The 20153-nt window shown below is 35.0% G+C and overlaps 1 protein-coding gene across 5 annotated transcripts; it reads left to right on the top strand.

Annotated features, from left to right (window-relative positions):
* Positions 1-2067: 2067 nt before the first annotated feature.
* Positions 2068-14586, top strand: Slip1 (SLo interacting protein 1). Of its 5 annotated transcripts, none has more exons than XM_036367238.2 (8): positions 2068-2292; positions 7479-7582; positions 7637-8083; positions 8151-8465; positions 10067-10400; positions 10524-11171; positions 11235-11464; positions 13604-14586. In XM_036367238.2, exons 2-8 carry the CDS (start codon positions 7553-7555, stop codon positions 14459-14461), a joined length of 2862 nt encoding a protein of 953 aa, XP_036223131.2. In that variant the 5' UTR covers positions 2068-2292; positions 7479-7552; the 3' UTR covers positions 14462-14586. The 5 variants fall into 5 exon arrangements, with proteins under 5 accessions (XP_036223131.2, XP_036223128.2, XP_014094188.2 ...); XM_036367237.2 differs by lacking the exon at positions 2068-2292 and adding exons at positions 5653-6119; positions 6226-6398 and having other exon boundaries at positions 10067-11171; XM_036367235.2 differs by having other exon boundaries at positions 2069-2288; positions 10067-11171.
* The last annotated feature ends 5567 nt before the right edge of the window (positions 14587-20153 follow it).

Raw genomic sequence — 20153 nt, 5'->3', positions numbered from 1 at the left:
GTTTCAACATTATTTCATACTGCAGAATACTGTGCAATGTCATTTGATCGACGGCGAACAAAGCTAACTGTGTCGGCTTCACAGAATTCAAAGAGAGCTCTTTTACCTCACTACCCATTCCTACGGACTTTACCGTTAGCGAGCGTAAATTACGCAAGGTAATCGCTGCTGCTACCGCTCGCTTCATACCGGCTAGAAAAATCGCGGAACCCCTCCCGAATTTTAGCTAACGAACGCGATACCATACGCCAAGCCGATAACTGTGATTCCTTATAAGTGATTCAGCATTCGGATAGTAAACCAACATAAGAGGACAGAATGAATAAAGCATTTAAAGCCTTATATCTCTTCCACAGGTGTGAGTAAGCTTTGAACTGCTGTCAAGGCCTTGTCAAATCCGAAGAGGCATGACGAAGAAGTGCGCAAGCTACTTTTGCCGGCAATTCACATTGCACACTTCGACAGACAAGACCAAACAATGTGTAACCCAACAGCTTGGCAAAATGTCAAAAGATCGCGCTACTTACTTTCACCGGTGAGGAGGTTCGGAATGTCATCAACATGGCAAAATCATCTAAATCCATTGGCCCTGATGGAATTAACATGCTCATGCTAAAGCATCTAGGCTCAACGAGTGTAAGTTTCCTAACCAAAGCCCTCAACCTGTTGCTGACCACTCTTCAAATACCCGATGTATGGAAAGTCGGAAGAGTGGCGCCACTACTGAAACATATTAAACCCGCCAACAAAGTGGAGTATTATCGTCCGATAACTCTCCTTTCCCCAGTAGTGAAGACACTTGAGGTCTTGCTACTCCCGACATTCACTCACCACCTGCGTCTAGCAGACCATCAGTATGGCTTCCGTAAAGTACACAGCACCGCCACAGCACTTAACGTCATAAACGACAAAATGGTTCCCGGCCTAAACTAAAATCCACCCTATGAGAAGAGGATCCTCGTAGCGCTGGACTTGTCAAAAGCTTTTGACACAGTCAACCACACAATGCTACTTGAAGACATCGAACAATGCACGCTCTCTCCAGGGTTCAGCTGGTGGACCATGAATTACCTGATCGGTGGACAATCATCCGTACTGATTCGAGGTCAAAATTGTAAACTAAGATGAATTATACAAGGCGTTCCGCAGGGTGCTGTGCTCTCCCCTTACTGTTTAATTTCTAGATATCGAAACTCCCCTAACCACCAGAAGGAATTTCCATAACCTCGTACGCTGATGATTGCACGATAATCACGTTGGCCAATAGAATCGATTGTATGTGTTCAAGGGTAAATGGGTAGCTCTCCGACCTTTCCCGCTTCTTTTCTGCATAACTACGATACGGTCGCCTGGATCTAGTGCAAATCCGACGCTGAAGCTTCAGACATGTCAGAACACTGCACTTCGGACTATCGAGTCGGCAACATTGAACAGTACGCCGACCAGACTTCGGACGCAACTAACTTCTAACATGCACTGACCGTCATTCACAGTGGAGCCATCAACAGCTTCACTGACTCCCTCTCAGTGAATGGTGTACTAGGAGTCAAACTACCATCCATTGCAGACGAAGAGCTCGCTTGCCATGAGAATCTAGAGTGACCCTTGCGCAATTTCGTTCTGGGTATTGAAGCAGGGTTAACTCCTACTTATACAGAATGCCGCCCCGAAAAAAAAACATAGCAAACATATGTCCCTCATGCAATGAGTCTCCGCATTAAATTAACTATATCTTTGCGTACCCAACGAACCCCATACATCTAACACCCTTCTCCCTATCAATCAACCTGAACTTTACCACTCACAAAAACCATCCCAACATACAACTGAAATATGCAACCCGCTCTATGTGTGGCGTAGCCGAACCGCATAAACATTTTCGAAATTTGTAGGAGAGGAATGACAGAAAAACTCGACTCGAGTCTGGACTCTTTTCGCTTGTGTGAACGCACAGAACAACACCAAAAGAGAATTTGCCGAGTAGAGCAAAGAGAGAGTCACGTGTGAACGCGATCTAAGTTGGGAAAAAAACTTCGATACACGATTGAACTTTTCATCGATTTTTTACGACAACGCTTATGGATTTTTGACTAAATAAAAAGCGTTTTTGGGTTAAAGTCTGTTTATATTTAGGTTAATAACGAACTATAATAAAATTAGAATTATTAAGGAGAATAATGGATCATGGTTCTCAAATATAAGAAAGCAATATTACCAGAAATTTTTCCTAAAGTTATAAAAATAAATGTAAAAAACATTCAACGACGCTAAAGTTAGGATTAAGAAATGTAGGTAATGTTATGTTTATCATTTTCTTTTATATATAGTAGTGAAAATTAAGGAATGTCTATTCTCACAATAACATTTCCGAAACCTAAATTGTGACGTGATAAAGTTTATCAGAAGGAAAAAAAAACAAAGCAGATAAATTTTAGAATAGCATCCCCCGAATTCGAGGTTTAAAGGAATATGTACGGATAGAGAAGGTTCTCTATATTAAGAAAATATATATATAGTTGCCGCTGACTTATGGTTTTTGAGATATTCGCACTTAAATTTCAACTATTGAAGGTGCGTATTTCTTCGATTTGTAATGAATTTTACATATTTATTTATATTCACTAACACCTTACTAATTCGTTTCCACACATTTATTTAATATTAAGTAGTGCAAAAATAACTTTAATTCTATATTTAACTTTTGTTCAATTCATTTTATTCACACACTAACAAAAGGGGTCGGCTTTAGAATACTGTCTCAGGATTTCGGGGATAAAATAGAGGTAAATGTATAATTTAGGTCCTCCAACGAAAGAGGCCTCGAAAATAATTTTTTTTTATCTTATTTTATCGAACACAGACACCCCGGTGTTGGTCCATGGACACCCAGGTGTTGGACCGACCAAAATAAGAGGTTATAAAACAAAAATTGTAAGTTTTGCGGCCTCCACTAGGGGACGTAAACTATACATTTACCTAAATGGATATGGGCTGATAAAAGAGGTCCTCCATATCTAGAATATATATGGTTATTTGACATTTTGTAACCTTTTTATTATTGTCAGAATTATTAGAATTGAACAATGATTTAAATATTCAATTAAAGTTATTTTTGCACGATATAATGTTAAATAAATGTGTACAAACGAATTATTGAAGTGTTAGTAAATATAAAAGTGAAAAATATAAGTGTAAAACTCATTTTAAATTGAAAAAATACATACTATACTTTAAATATTTGAAATTTTCAACTTTAAACGTAAATATCTCAAAAACTATAAGTTTCACGTGGCTATATCTATATATATTTTTGCTCTCTATCCGACCATACCGATTTTTTTCCCGAAAGCCTTAGACCGTATTCTAAAGAAAACAAATAATACCCCAATGGCAGGAAATAATTAACACATGATTAGTTTTTCATTCTGTTTTGGCGTTGAGCCGCGCTTCAAAAAAATAACCATGGTTGGTCCAAAACCAGGGTGTCCTCAGTTCTTTCGTGGAGAATTACTTTTTGCGTTGACTGCCTTTGGCCACGCTTCACCTTCATCGGTCCAACTCCAAAACGTCGCCAGCTCTTTCGCGTAAAACCAAAAAAAAAAATAACCTTGATTTACCAAGAGCAAAGAAATTCTGAAAGATTATGCGTTAGTCATCACACGATTATGAATTTTGTACTGACGGTGTAATCGTTCTTTTTTTTATTAATTTTTATTCGTTTTTATGGTAACACTTATATTTTTTGTTTGCATGCAACCATTTGGTTATTGTATGAATAAATGGATTTGAACCAAAGTTCAATACTGAATTAAAGTTAGTTTTGTATTATTTAATACAAAACAAATGTGTAGAAACGAATAAGTCAAGTGTGAGTGAATATTAAAGTTAAAAATTCAAGTGTAAAATTGGGTAAATTTTAAAAGGACATCTCCCGGGGTTAAAATGGGTATGTACGGAAAGAGGAGGCCCTCCAGATTAAAAATATATATATACATTTAGTAGTCGCTGACTTATGGTTTTTGAGATATTTGCATTTAAGAATTCACTATTTAAAATGCATGTTTCTTTGATTCATAATGAATCGTACGCTTGTATTTTTAAATTTTATGTCCACTAAGCCATCACGAATGCGTTTCTACATATTTATTTTTTATTAAATAGTGCAAAATTATATTTAATTCAATATTTAACGCTCTATGTAATATAAAATTAATGTGTATAAATGAATTAGTAAAGTGTCAGTGGACATAAAAGTTAAAAATATAACTGTAACATTCGTTATAAATCGATAAAACACGTACTTGAACTTCTTAACTTTGAATGCAAATAGCTCAAAAACCAAAGTCAGTGGTAACTATATATGTATATATATTTCCTTAATCTCTATCCGTACAAACCCATTTAAACCCCGTATGGATATTCTAAATCCCCGGGGCACGATATTCTAATATTTATCCATATTTAATTACTGCTGACTTATGATTTTTAAGATATTTTTATTTAAAGTTCAAAAATTCAGCTATTTAAAGTACGTGTTTCTTCGATTTATATTAAATGTTACAATTATATTTTTATTTAACTTTTACATCCACTAACACTTCACGGATTTGTTTTTATACTCTCGCAACATGTTGCTACAGAGTATAATAGTTTTGTTCACCTAACGGTTGCTTGTATCACCTAAACCTAATCGAGTTAGATATAGGGTTATATATATATTAATGATCCGGATAAAGAGGCGAGTTGAAATCCGGCGGTACATAACATTCTTCTCATATTTCTATGTTATAGTGCGAAAATGGGCGAAATCGGATTATAACCACGCCTATTTCCCATATAACACCATTTTAAATTCCATGTGATTCTTTCACTTTCCACTATGCAAATCAAGCAGCAATGACTGTATCGGAATAAAACTTTGCGTGAATAATGCGTTTAAAGTATGCCACCTTGTTATCAAAAATTGTCTAAATCGAAACAAAATTTTTCAAGCCCCTAGGTACTGAATATGTGGACCCCAGTGCCTATAGTTGACTTTTTACCGAATATATCGGTCAATGTGTAAGATATATAATTGAAATTCATGTAATAAATAACATAAATGAAACGGTTGGTAACTGTATGATATTTTGTCCAAAATGGGTTGAATCGGATATTCCTTTAATATACAATTTTGCCAACACCTGAAGTAATTTTCCGGGTTTTTTTATCCTTACAAGTTGCGAGAGTATAAAATGTTCGGTTACACCCGAACTTAGAACTTCCTTACTTGTTACAAATATTTTATATTAAATAGTAAAAAAAAACTTTAATTCAATATTTAACTTTTGTTCAATGCAATTCATTCACACAACAAAACGGTTGCATTCTAACAAATACTCGGTGCTACTTTATTAACATATCTTTATTTCTGTAGCCCCAGACCGCTCATTTCTGTTGATTCCCAATGACGTATCAATAACGACAAAAACATCGATACATCAGTTTTACCTGATATACAAGGTGCAATTCAAAAGTTTCAGGACTTTTATTAAAAAACGAATATTATTTGTTTTTTTTTTGAAAAATTTGTTGGTCGCCTTCAAAATAGTCTCCTTCCGCCTGAATACAACATTTTGCACGTTCAAGAAGGTTATCGAATGACTTTTTTAGGTGATTTGTCGGTATAGCGTTGAGGATGGCGGTCGTCGCCTTTTGGATGGCATCAACGTCAGCATAGCGGTTTCCTTTCGTTTGGTTTCGGGCCCATATTCAAAGCACCATGTTTCGTCACCAGTCACAATCGAATACAAAAAGTTTGGGTCCTTTTTGGCCTCTTTAATGATGTCTCTTGAATGTTGAATTCAGAGGACTTTTTCGTGTTGTTTCAAAGTGTGCGGGACAAATCGAGCACAAACCTTTCTGAGGCCCAAATTTTCTGTCAAAATACGATAAATCGACGCTGCAGATATTGATAATTCCGATTCCATATATTTAAGCGATGATTTCGGCTCTTTTTTAATGAATTCACGCACAATTTCCGTGTTTTTTTCGTTTACAACATCTTTGGGACGCTTAAACCACTCGTGAATACGGCTACGGGATAGACAATCATCGCCATAAACTTGTTTCATCATTTGGTGAGTTTTGGTAAAAGTTTTACCAAGTTTAAAACAAAACTTAATGTTGGCTTTTTGTTCGATGCTCATTTTCCGACCGACACTACAAATGTAATGTCACATGTAGCGCGATATCTCATTAGTAATAATAAGTAAAACAGTAATTGCTGTTTGCAATGACCGAAGTCATTAACAAATCTTCGACGATTCCCACAACAGCCAGTTCTACGTTACCGGAATTGACCCGGATTTTATCCGGCCAAGGACTGTTATTTTGGCGATGTAAACCTGTTTGGATCGGTAAGTTTTAGTCTAAGTTTGTCGTCCTTAGAGCAACTCCTAGCAGCAGGGTTGCTCTGTATCCTTCTGACCTGTGCTGGCATCGAGTCCAACCCGGGCCCCGAGGAATTCTGCTGTATTTGCGCTAAACGGCTCTATCCTAACTCCACTTCGGTAATGTACAATGCATGCAACAGATGGGGCCATCTTAAGACCTGCTCAGGCCTTAAGACCCATAGGGAGTGGACCATAAGTTACGTGACTCCATGCTGCCAACGCACTACTGCGACACCTTGTTCGCGCACTGCGCCGCCATTTCAGTCGAGTGGCCAAGAAAGGACCTCCACGGCCTTAAGGAGCTCACAGAGGCAGCACGACCCCCAATCTGACCAATCTCAAACGCGCACCAAAATCTTTGGCACTCCTGCCTGTCAAACGATCGTAGGGGGATGGAGCTGGCGGAACAGATAATAGGTCGCCAGATATTACCATCTCTAGCGGTGGTCTGATAAAAAGCATAACCTGGTGACCTATGCTAACTCTCGCATTCTGCAGGGTGATCGCTGCTGATACTGCTCGCTTTATACCTTTTTATCGTACTAACCTCGACTTGTCGTCCGTCGCTTTGCTTTGCAGCGCTCACTTTTGTAGGAAAAATTTCTTTTCCCTTTTGGTCCATTAATCCTAATCCCATTTGGAAGGTACCTACTGTAACTTAAATACTTTATTTTAGATCGCCTGAGTTAAGGATCTATTCATCCTTTTCATACTTAGTTTTTATAAGCCAACTTGAACACTCTTGTTTTGTAAAAGTAAGATACCCTGAACTGGCAATTAGTTTTACTTGAAGCCGACAATTATAAGAATTTCAATTACCCGGTTGGCTTAATGTATATATCGGTTAATATGTACGAAATGAACGTATACATATCGTCGGACATACTGTGACCTTAAACCTTAACCTCAAAAGAGAAAAAAAAAACTGTAAATATGAGATTTTTGTGAGAAATTTTGTAATCTGAAATCTATTTCACGATATGTAAATGAAGATTCTAAATATTATTGGATCCCTAAACTAAAAATATATATTTATGGTTTTAGGAAATTTGCAAAACAAAGAAGTAATACTAAAGGACACCTTTTCCTACACTCCCTAACTATTTACATGTACCATTATGGCCGAAATTGACTTTGTTGTTTTGAAGGTAAGAAATCATCTTAGAGTGCAATTTTCATATAATATTAAAATATTTTCATAGGTTAATGGCGCCGATATAAATCAGTTGCCAGAACAAAAAGTGGTTCAAATGTTCCTTACTGCCGGTGAGCCGTTGCTTGTGGAAATCCAAAGGAAATACAGGTCTAACGAAAGCTGCATTACTGGTTGCAATTTTAACAAACATGATTTCGATCACATTGAATCAAAGATGGAATTTTTTCAAATTACTCCAAATGCACAAACGACGAAAGAAGTACCGGTCAAAAATAGCTCTGCAAACACATCCTTCACAATAAAATTGGTTGTAGGTACAAAACCATCCCAGCCTGCGAAAAATTCAAAAAATTCTCTTGAGCGTGTGTGCAAGACAACTCAAACTGACACTAGTTATTTTCTCTATGATAGTTCAAAAAAAGCGGCTGATCATTTCGTTGAACATGAACATAATTTATTAGACCAATGTTTAGCACCAGAAATTGATGTAGAAGTGAGTTTGTTTGGTTTTTTTCTTAACCAATTTTTCTGTTGTGAATTTTCAAAAATATTTCTTTCAGGAAATAACACTGCGAAAGTCCGATAGCAATGAACGACTGGGGTTAATTGTTTGTTATAATAGTTGCGCCAGCAACGGTAATAGCGGCGAACACAATGGTGCCTTCTCAAGTTTTGACGACAACGATGCCTGTACTGAAGTATATATAAGTGGCATACAACCGGATAGTGTAGCTGGAAGAGACGGTCGGTTGCGTCAAGGTGATCAAATACTTCAAATTAATGGGAAGGATATCAAAAATAAAGAAGAAACCGAACTGTTGATCGCGGAAAATAATAATGCTGTAACTCTTTTAGTTAGCCGGTATCTTTTTACGGTAATTCTATATTATTTATTATGTTTATATAACTCAAATTTGACCCGGACTGACAAAAAAAACACACATTTTCACAAGTTTTAATATATATTGTGTTCGAAATATGCTCATTTGTGATCCAATATAAGCATACCAACGCTTAATCCAATTTTCCATACCCTTGGTTGTTGGCCTCGGCGTCAGAGCCTTCCGCGAATGACTTTTAATGGCTTCAAAGCGGATTTTTCAATTTCGGAAAACATTCATTCATTAACAGAGGTGACTATGTGTTTGTTTGACTCCTCCAATACGCTTAAGCAACATCTTCAACGATTCCGTAGCCGGGGCCGTTCATTTAAATCAAAAAATTTTACCGAAAAATATTAAATTTTCATCAGATTGTATTGTTTGTGTAAAATTTTTATATACAGATATCTATACACCCCAATCGAACACCTGCATAGTGAGGCCCGTATGCTTCCGGTCAAGGAACATAACGAGCTCCTCTCCAAGCAGTTTCTATTACGGTGTTTTTGTAGAAACCCCACTCATCTAACACCATTTATCCTATGGTCCGACCCCATCGAAAGAGCTTTGCGCCAGACATTTGTTTGATATAAGCTTTTGTATGAGTCCCATTTCTGGACCTTTAAATTTGGTCCCGAAAGGATTTTTTACTTGTTCGGGCGTCGTGTAAAAAACCGACCACGCACCCGTTCACTAAGCTACAAACATAAATTAGGTTTTATTTGGTTGAAGAAAATACTGAATTCTTTCAAATGTGCTATTTGAACAAAAAAAAAGTACGTCCGCCACATTGCCAATTTGTCGATATTTTCTTAAAAGCCGGAAATTTCCTTCTAATTTTATGTCAAGTGAAAGTACTATTCAAATTATTTATTGCTGTATATATAGTCGGAACCGCTGATATCGGACTACTACTATAGGATATATCTGCCATAAAAACTGAACGAGCAAAATCAAGTTCTTGTATGGAAAACTTGTTTGTTTCACCAGATATCTTCGCAAAATTTGAAATGAATTCTTGCTCAAGGATTCCGGAAAAATTGTTTAGATCTGACCACCATAACATTAGGTATCACACAAACTGAACGATTAAAATAAGGTACTTGTATGAAGAACTTTTTTATTCCTCACAAAATTCGGCGTTACTTGTTCAAGATATCCGAAGAAATTTTCCAGTTCAAACCACTATATTAAATAGCTGTAATACAAACTGATCGTTAAAAATTATGTTCTGGTATGTAAAACTGTTTTATACGACAAAATAACTTCTTGAAATTCGGCTTAGATTGTTGCCCAAAGCAAATCTACAATATCCGAAGACATTTTCCAGTCTGAACTGCTATGAGTATATGCTATAGCTGCCATACAAATTGAACGGTCAAAACCAAGTTCTTGTATGGAAACTTCTTTATTTGTGTAAGTTAACGTTTTTTCTTGTTTTCAAATAAAAATATATTAAAGTAATATTGTTTTTATTACTTTTAAATGTTGGCTGGTTTATTTATATTTTGGTTAAGCTTATTTCAGTGGATAAATTATTTTAAACTGTTATATTTAGGATTAACAATAATTTCCACGGTCTTTGACCATTATAGGAGGAGGACGATTTCAACGACCCTTTGTTGGCTGATATAGAAATTGATGACGATGATGACGCCGAGGAAGAAGAGTTTTACGTTGAAAGTAATATGACTTATGAAAATTGTCTTCCACAGAATGAAGCCGCTTCAGATTTAGAAAAGTCTTTAGTGAATCATCATGAAAATAAAAGCAAAAAACAGCAATCTGTTTTTATTGCACAAAGGCCCTCGCTAACAACAGTACCTTCAACCGCCGTGACAACGTTAGCCTATCCTAGTAATTTCACGCAAATAGATGTAGTTACCGCAAATAGCCCGGAAAAACGCTCAATATTTGGATGCGAGAAAGGTATGGAACAGTTGCTTACTCATCCTGTTTTACAGCAAAATATAAAAAAGGAACACCATAACTCAACAAAAAAGAGTTTACGACCACCCAAAAGTGACCAGCTTATTTTTCGTACACCAACAGCATTTGTATCGTCAAAAAATAAACCGAATGATCACAGAGATATTAATTACGATACGACAGAACATATATATGAAACTATACCAGAGGATTCAGAATTAGAGCCAGTTTATTGCTCTCCCTATGAGAGTTCAACATATGTTACGGCGTTGGGGTCCTGTTCATCTGCCGCTACTGACTCTTTCCAACAGCTGCAACAAAAGAAAAGTGTAGTGAAATGGTTAGATGTATGTTCTACTCCAATGGCGATTTCAGAATATGCTGTCAAAGAATCTGGACGAAGTACTAGCAGTTGTATACGTAAATATTGGAATAGCGATACAAATAAAAAAAATAATACTGTCTCTAGTACCTTAACAACTATAACAAACGGTTCAAGCAGTAGTGGTGGCAGCGGTGGGGGCAATAGAATAGATGTTTCGCAAGATGAAGAACTTGATAACTCTTCTAGTGCTTACAATACGGGGGGGTCAAATATTAGTACAGTTCAACTTGTATCGGCCCTTAATCCAAATGGTAAGTGTAATGGTATGCATGAAGACAGCAAAACGCAGAATTTGTATGAGTCGAAAGACAAAACTAATCTTGTCTTGACTAATATCGGCAGTGATAGCATAACACAGCTTACACAAACTCATCGCAGTGATCTGGGTATGTTTGATTACCGTATATTTATATATATATATTAAGTATATTGCTATTGATATATTTCAGACGGTTCAACAGAAGAACAAGCTAAATTTTCCCCAAACCACCAATGCAATAATGAACCTAATATTTATCAGACCTTTAACAGAAGTATGTGCCGAGAAGCGATTTCACAACATCAAACTAATTTGTCTCAATCACTGACGCGCGATAAAATTCATCATTTACAGAGCCCATGCTGTCCTCAATTCGTTGCACCAAACCTAAGTCAATATCATTTTGTTAGCAGTCAAGAGGTTTGTTACTAATAATTGCATATTTCTTAAGGGAATGTCCAGATAAAGTGGGGAGCAAAAGTGAGTAAATGTTTGCATGTTTCTTATTACGGAGCGAATAAAAAAGAAAACAGTAAAGCAGATGAAATGTTCTATTTTATTCTATATGTTATGTACTAAAAATAAGCGAAACATTATCTGCGAATAAATATGCATGTGAGTAGAGCAAAAATTAAACAAAAACAACTCATACAGTGACTTACATAAGTATGTTGCATAGAGACACAATTAAATAAACCTTTTATTTTGTACTCCATTAAATTTATTAGTAACTTTTATACTCTCGCAACATGTTGCAACAGGGAGTATAAACGTTTTGATATATGATTATCCCGACAGTGTTATATTAGTAGTGTGAAAGTGTGCTATATCGGATGACGACTACGTTTACTTCCTAAATATCGCAATTTTAAATTACATCTTATTCTTCCGTTTTGCAGTGTTTATATTTAGAGGTCGAGCCATAACTTATTAAGACCTCAGATACTGAATATGTGGACCCTAGTAGCACTATGTATGACTTTGTACTTAAAATATCGGTCAATATGTGAGATCTATTATTGAAATTCGGAAAGAATCTTTTGTGATAAGACAGCGCTTTTGTGTTAAACATGTTTACAACTTATTCAATATATCTTCTAGCACCCATATTCCTAATATAACAATTTACGAACTTCCGGTTATTAATTTAAAAAAATATTAATATTTATGTAGTTCGTAAGTCCTTATATTTTATAACACTTTCTTTTTGATTAAACATCCTTGAGCACATTTTGCCACAAATCCTGCCGGCTTGAGCAGGCCACTTCATCAACTGAAATTTTAGTCAGCGAGTCAGTTTTGCAGGACTTTTAGAATATGTTTCGGGTTTTCATCCTGCTGAAACAGTTAGCTTCGGTGTAAACATTTTCCTCATTAAAATCGGAAAAATGGGCTCGTAAAATATTAATATATACATATATATGTTTTTTTTTCAATATTCAACCCGGTGAAGCAGCTCCATACCATTACACTGCTGCCACTGTAGCGTATGCTTTACGTGGTGTCGTTTTATGGATGTATAGTCGGTGCTGTTTGGCAAAGTTTTAACGTGTGTTTACATATTTCTAGTAAAATCATGAAATCATTAAATATAGTAAATTTTTGCTGTGGTTTTCTCTGTCTGTCCTATGTTAAAAGTCGCGAACGGCCTCTAAGAGCGTTTCCAGCAAAAACATTACAGTTTTTTGTTTAGAACTCGTTTGACCAAAAACTGAAAAATTATGTTCAGTAGCAAGTAATCGGGACGTCTACCCTTTTTCAGTTTTTGGCCTCGCGATCTAATTTCCGCATAATTTTGATATATTAAAAATCGCTTTTTCTACGTCTATACCATAAATAATTATAATGACTTTATAATTATGTCAAAAAAATAATAAAATTGACAATTTTGATAATTTTACTGATAAGAAAATTAAAATGCCAAAGGTTGAGTTTCCCTTTTTTTTAATCTTATTTCATGTTCTTCTCGTTGGATATTTGATAATTTGTTGTATATTATATTACGTTTGCTTTACTGTTGGTTTTATTCGCTCTATATTGCGAATCATGCAAGCAACGGACTCACTTTGCTCCCCGCTGTACCTCCGTTACTGTATGTCTAAGCTAAATGTTTTCGACTGGGTAGCTTTGCTAATTACTTTTGGCTTTGTAGGGAACTATCCCAACATACCATTTTTTCTTAGACGACTAGAATCCCGATATACCCTATGATTCTTTCGCAACATTTTTTAATATTAAGTTTTGTCAACACCATAATATTTCACCACCTTTGAGTCACACAAATTCCGAGAGTATACAATATTCGGTTACACCCGAACTTATCGCTTTCTTATTTGTTTAATATAATAACGTTATGATTTTCGTTCAAAAAAAGAAAAGATTTCGAGCTGTTCCTCCCATTAGGTGTCATCAAGCCCTTGCTTTTGACAGCTTATAAGAAATTATACAAATGTTGGTGGCATCAACGTCATAGACGTCTATATGCATATACAAAATTTAAAACGCCGTAATCATTCTGTAAATATTCCGGATATATATATGTTGTTTTGTATATTTTAGGTAAGAACTGGTTCTCAGCTGGTAACAACAGTACCTTTACTTACCACCACTGACGTTAACCAGAAACCACATTCGAAAGATGAAGCTATGGTTTGGAAAGTAAAACGGCGTCAAGATGGAACAAGATATATTGTTCGTCGTCCGGCTCGTAGTCGCTGCATGGTTCAAAATCGTTCTATTCGCATTAATACTGAACACATTCGTAATAGAGATATTTCAACAACCGCGGAAGAGGATAATATGTCAGAAGTCAAAACAGGACGTTACTGGTCAAAAGAAGAACGAAAAAAGCATGTTGAGCGTGCAAGAGAACGAAAACAACAAAATCAGTGTCAACTATCTAGTGCTGTTCTTGTATCTAAAGTCTGCGTAAAAGATCAAACATCCTCAAAACCGCTTCAACAAAAGAAAAATGGCTTAAATCAGCAATATCGAATGAACCAGCACAGAGTTATTGAACATGAAACTAATAGTATTCAACAATCGTATGCGACTGCCACCTTGCAACAGCATTATCAACTGCAATTTAATTCATCACGGATACAAAAACCTTTGAGAATGATTGGCAGATGTGATTATAATGGAACAAACGTTCCTTCTAGCAACGGGTACAGTGAAATGCAGTTCATATCAACAAAAGAGTCGGTGCTTGAAACAACTGAAAAAGAATTAGGTAGAATAACATTGGCACCACTGTCGGACACTACCGTACCGATGAACAAGCTAAACGGCGATGGACAATGTAGGCCAATACTGTTGCCGGGTCCTCAGGGAATTGATCTTACAAAAACTCCAAATTTTCCAACTTCCGCTGAAGGCAGTGAATTAAAAAATTTTATATCCCGAACTTCAGTTTAAAGAGCGTTGAAATATTTTGCTTTACGCAACCTTTCATTCCATTTTTTGTAAATTTATTTATTTGTATTATTTATTAAAAATGCAAAATATACTAGTCTTTTGAAATAAAATATATTATGTACATATTTTTTTGATTTTTTAATTTTAATCAGAATGGGTAAGAAGATTTCAAGACCTCTCAGCGACTGATTAGCAACCTTGGTTCATTCTTTTCTGATCCAGATATTTATTCTATCAGGGCCAATGTATGTGGAGGGGTTTACATTCTCTATAACGATTTCAATCTTTTCTATTGCAAAAGTAGTAGTTTTCGTGTTCACAAACACCGCCTGTTGAGTCACACTATTCCAGAGTTTGCTAATCTTTAGACTGATGCTTTATCACTTTTCTAATCCCCAAATCGAGGTCAATATTCAAGCTGAAAAAACGGAGGAAACCTCCACTGAAGCCAACATGCGTATAGATAGTAGGTTCACTAATACTAGAATGTATCAGTTGACTAAACAGCTGCACGATTGTATACGTTTTTGGAAGCATTCTCTTTACTCTCAATGCGTGATATCATTTTTGTAACGGAGTATTCTTTATTCTCGTTTTATTACTCTATGATTTTGCTTTTTCAACTACAATAAATAATTCTCTGAATGAAAGAAAAGAATATTACGACGATTGTGCATAGATTGGCAAGTGTTTAAACAAAAAAAATATAACGGGTTTTCTTAATTTATATGCCTTCGTTTCGAGTTTCAATTTTTTATTTTATTGAAGTGTTGTTTTCCAAGCACAATAGTGGAATATTTGGATTGTTTTACTATAAATTTTGAAGAAGCTTCTAAGCAATTCGAAAGTGATAAACATCCGACATTGCATTTATCAATTATTTATATACATAAGTTGAAAAAAATTACAGTAAATATAGCAGACTCAACAATTATAAAGACATTATTTGGAATCAGTTTTTATGGATAATTTAACCATTTACCATAATATTGCGATGTTTATGTTTCCACCTGCAAATCAACTATTGCAATATAGTGAAGAAGAAAAAACCCAAATTAAAGATAAGTGCATGAATTTGATGTTAGAATATGTGCCAAATGCAGATAATGACGGAAATATAGCTCAAATAGAGTCAGAAAGTAATGAGGTTTTCAGTGAATTCGTAAAATGTCAGTCGATTTGTAATCCAACACGACGCGTTCAAAGGGAACTTGATCGATACCGGAGTGTGGACGTAGCCTTTACAACTAGCCTTAATGTTTTACAATGGTGGGAATTGCATAAGTATGAATTTCCGCTTTTTTACAAAGTATCGTGCAAAATATTAGCAACTCCGGCAAGTAGTGCATCCACCGAGTGGATATTTTCCGTAGCGCGTAATTTACTTTCGGAAAAAGAACACTTCTTTCTTCCGATAAGGAATCCGTCATCCAAATAATGTTTTTAAATATTAATGTTGCAGAAAATAATTTAAAAAATAATATTTTAAATTTCACTTAAATATATGTATATATGTACATATGTATGTACTATATTTACTGATGAATTCTTTCGTTTTGTTTGAATTAAATATTTTTGTAAATATGTACTTAAGTATAAGCATATGCTATTTTTATTTATGATTATTTTAAAATAAAGTCCATTTACTATTGAATTTTCAAATGTGTATTTAATTCATTTCGTTCATTTAGTAACAGCATCATACAAAATTATATACATACATACATATGTACATTGTCGGACATTAGACCCCAATACACATTTAGGTTGAAGATCAACTTGAGAATTATATTGGATATCAACTTGAGAATTAAGGTTTCTCCAACGTTAGAGAAATGATTTTTTAAAACATATTGTGACATTACCGATAGTTTCTCGTTTACATAGGATAGTTTTTCGTTTACATGCGATAGTTTCTCGTTATGTGAGATCCGCCACACGTAATAGACTTGTGGTTAAATCGAATGTTTCTATTCCGAATTACGTATTTTTCCGAGATACCGCTATACAATTACATATAGATGCAAAAATAATACAACAAATGCCAATTTTGACAAATCCACAAAATGCATTGTTTTTCTAAACTGTGTGAGATTCCGAAAATTGTGAATTTTTTGAAAATTCCTATCAAAAATCTATTAAAATAAACGCAACAAGACAAAAATAATTTAAATGCATCAAGAAATGATAATTACAATATAATGCATTCCATTCCATTTTATTCCTCTTCTAATTCATTCTCATTAATATTTGCTTACATAGAATGAGACACCGATTCCATTCTAAAATCAAGCGAATCTTATGAAGCTGCAAACGAATACATTCGTTCAGCGGTTTACAGTTGACTACGAGAATGTAAAGTTCTTTCGAAAATGGTGAGAGATTTGGTTTCTCTCACCAACCCGCTTCAATTCTTAAATAGGTTTGATTATCAACTGTACGATCTTAAGTAGTTACAAAGTCGCTCAATTTAACTATAATCAGGTATTGTTTTTGAAACGTTAGTTCTGAAGCGAAACCCTATATTGGAATTTAGGCTAAAATTTCCTCGCATTTTACATAAAAAATTAGGTATCATTTAATGTCTTTTTTTGACGAAAATTAGGAAATGAAATATGCTGAAACGGCGAGTAATTCACTTAAGTCAACTTAATTTAAAAGGGTAAAGAGTATCATACCGGCGGTCAATATCGATGATTCGATTAAACACGTGGTCTCTGTGTTACATTTTCTTGAGGAGAATAGCACAAAACACATGCTATTCATGCATTGATGACTAATTTTTTCCCCTCTTTTATTAGACGGGAATTATGCATGGCAAACCCCGTGATGTACTCACGATACTTGCATATGGATCAAAAATAATGTTTAATTATGTCAATTATGGCTAACCATGCTGAATTTTTAAATGTTATACAGAGTAAAATTTAATACAGTTATAAAAAAGTTTAAAGTGGTATCAATAAGATTTCTTTCATTTAAGACCGAGCATTCATTTATTACGGATAGATATGAAATGCTGCTTGATTCAAATTAGCATATGCGGATAATATTGATATACAGTCAGCGTCTACAAGCAGCTAATACAAAAATTTTTGTTTAAAAATATTTTTTAAAATAAGTAATTTATTGAAATCAAATTTTATTATTCTTTTACAGAGTTAAGCGACGCATAATTTGTGTGCACGTGTTCGCCAATTAGGCGAAATAACGGTACTTTTATTTTGCAACGTAACTATCTAGCGGTCAAAAATCGACAAGTGCTCAGTATTGTTGAGGAATTAGTGTGTGATGCAAGTTAATTTTTAAAAATTTTGGTAGTGTTTTAATGTGTTTTTTTAATTAATCCAATAAATTACTTTGTTTTTATAAAACTGCCGTAAATTTGACGATGGTGTCTAATCGACAAGAAAATAGGGCCGACGAAAGAAATAAAACCTCGACCTGGTCGCCCACCGAAGCTCACCGTTCGTGAAAGTCGCTCAATATTGAATGCGGTAATAAAAAATTTACGACTAACTGATATAGAGAGAATATTCGCGAAAAACATTTCTGTAGTGACTGCGCGAAGAATTCTGAAAAGGACAAGACAAAAAGAGCACGAAAAAAACCTCTTGTTTCACGAACTAATCGAAAAAAGCGATTGAACTCGCAAACAAATATGTAAACATGTCGAATGAGTTCTGGAACAATGTTCTTTTCCGATCAATTGGAGTATTTGACATAAAAGGACGCAAATTAGTGTGGCGTATACCAATTGAAACATACAACAAAAACAATATCGGTGAACCATAGAGGTGGTGGCGTGATGCTATGCCACCTATGAGTTTGTGGAGAAAACATTGGATGGGCATATTTATTTAGACACTAGCTGACTCGGCACACAGCAGAAATTGTGAGGCTTTGGTTGCTTTATGACGCACCGAAACAACTACACACGCCATCATGGTCATCCGACTTGAACCCAAAAAATAACATTTATGGGCACTTTTAGAAAGAAAAATACGAAAACACACAATATCGAGTACACAGCAGCTCAAAAACGTGGTAATTAAAGAGTGATCTGAAATAACAACTCAAGAGACGAGCAAGCTTGTAGGCTCAATGGAAAACCGCTTTGTGGAGGTTCTAAATCGCCGTGGATATCGCATAAAAAATTTAAATATTACACAGTAAATCCTTCATATGTAAAGTGCTTGTAGACTTTTGATCGCTTTGATAGCTACGTAAAAGTACTGTTATCTCGTTTAATTGGTGAACACGTGCACACAAATTCGGCGTCATCATTTTACGTTCAACCCTTTATAAGAATAATAAAATTTAAAATAGTTATTTCAAAAAAATTTTCAAATAAACATTTGTATTAGCTGCTTGTAGATTTATTACGCTGACTGTATGTATAGATGGATGTATACGAGTATAACCAAACCAAATTTATTTAAATCCACCGTTAAGTGAACAAAACTATTATCTTCTTCGCAACATAACACGGTTTCGAGCGACTTATGTTTGTAATATTCATGCGAGTATGTAGGAGTATGTACATTAATATCTCTACCTTCAAGTGTTTAGGTATTATTATACTTAGGCTACAATGTGTCCCATTTTCATATTGCTGCTTAATTTGGCGCAGGAATAATTTCAAGGCATGGAGAAATGTGTGAATGAATGTGCTTGTTTATTTCGCATTATTAGTTCTAGTTATATTGAATTAATATTGCAGAGCGTACGTGCTAAAACAATCAGATATTAAACATTCATTCAGTGCCGCATATATACATATGTAAGTATATACACATATGCGTATTTCTTTTACCAGCGATTGTTGAAATTATATTAATGTTCACTAAATATTAATAATATTATCTTATATTCTTCCTTTTGTAATAAATCATCCAATTGACTTCATTACATTCTGACTTTGCTTCTTGCGTCGAAGGAGCTTTACTACAAAGTTTATTAGTTTCCAAGTAAAACAATTTTGCAACGTCACATTATGAACAATATTAATTAATATTTCTTTCAAATTAATGTTATATTTCTTTCATCCGTCCATGGCTTACATGAATTACAATTTAATACAAGGTGCGTTCCTAAGTAAACAGTAAAAAAGTAACAAAGTAAACTCTAGTAGCGCCATCTATATGTCGACTAGCGCGTTAGAATCTGCTATTCTTTATAGACTTCCAGTAAAAAATTCATGACAATTCATCTATTGGAAGTGGAGTTATTGCGTTTTAAGTGTCAGTATGTTTTTGTCATCGGTGCGAAAATGAGCTTCGAACAAAGAGCCAACATTAAATTTTGTTTTAAAATTGGTAAAAATTTTACCGAAACGTTTCAATTGATGAAACAAGTTTATGGCGATGATTGCCTATCCCGTAGCAGAGTACACGAATGGTCTCAACGTTTTCAAAGTGCTCGTGAGGACATAAATGACGATGAGCCGAAACCCAAAAAATCGTGCCTGGAGAAGTCAAAAGTGTAGACAATGCTGACTTGTTTTTATGATTCCAAGGGTATTGTCCACAAAGAATTTGTTCCACCCGGCCAAAACGTTAATGCGGTATTCTACCTTGGAGTTTGAAGCGTTTGATGCGCCGTATTCGACTTGTTAGGCTCGAATATCGCGAAGATGGAAGTTGGCGTTTGTTGCACGATAATGCGCCGTCTCATCGATCGACGCTTGTGG

This window comes from Bactrocera oleae, chromosome X, assembly GCF_042242935.1.
Source record: "Bactrocera oleae isolate idBacOlea1 chromosome X, idBacOlea1, whole genome shotgun sequence".
NCBI classification, from domain to species: Eukaryota; Metazoa; Arthropoda; class Insecta; order Diptera; family Tephritidae; genus Bactrocera; species Bactrocera oleae.
The sequence above is the reverse complement of the archived record's forward strand: the minus strand, read 5'-3'. Positions and strand labels throughout refer to the sequence as shown.

Bases quoted from the DNA above. Each gene is read 5' to 3' on its own strand.
- Slip1 (XM_036367235.2), top strand. From the start codon at position 7,553: ATGGCCGAAATTGACTTTGTTGTTTTGAAG. The intron at 11,172-11,234 runs GTATGTTTGATT...GATATATTTCAG, and splicing joins AACTCATCGCAGTGATCTGG to ACGGTTCAACAGAAGAACAA. The intron at 11,465-13,603 runs GTTTGTTACTAA...TGTATATTTTAG, and splicing joins ATTTTGTTAGCAGTCAAGAG to GTAAGAACTGGTTCTCAGCT.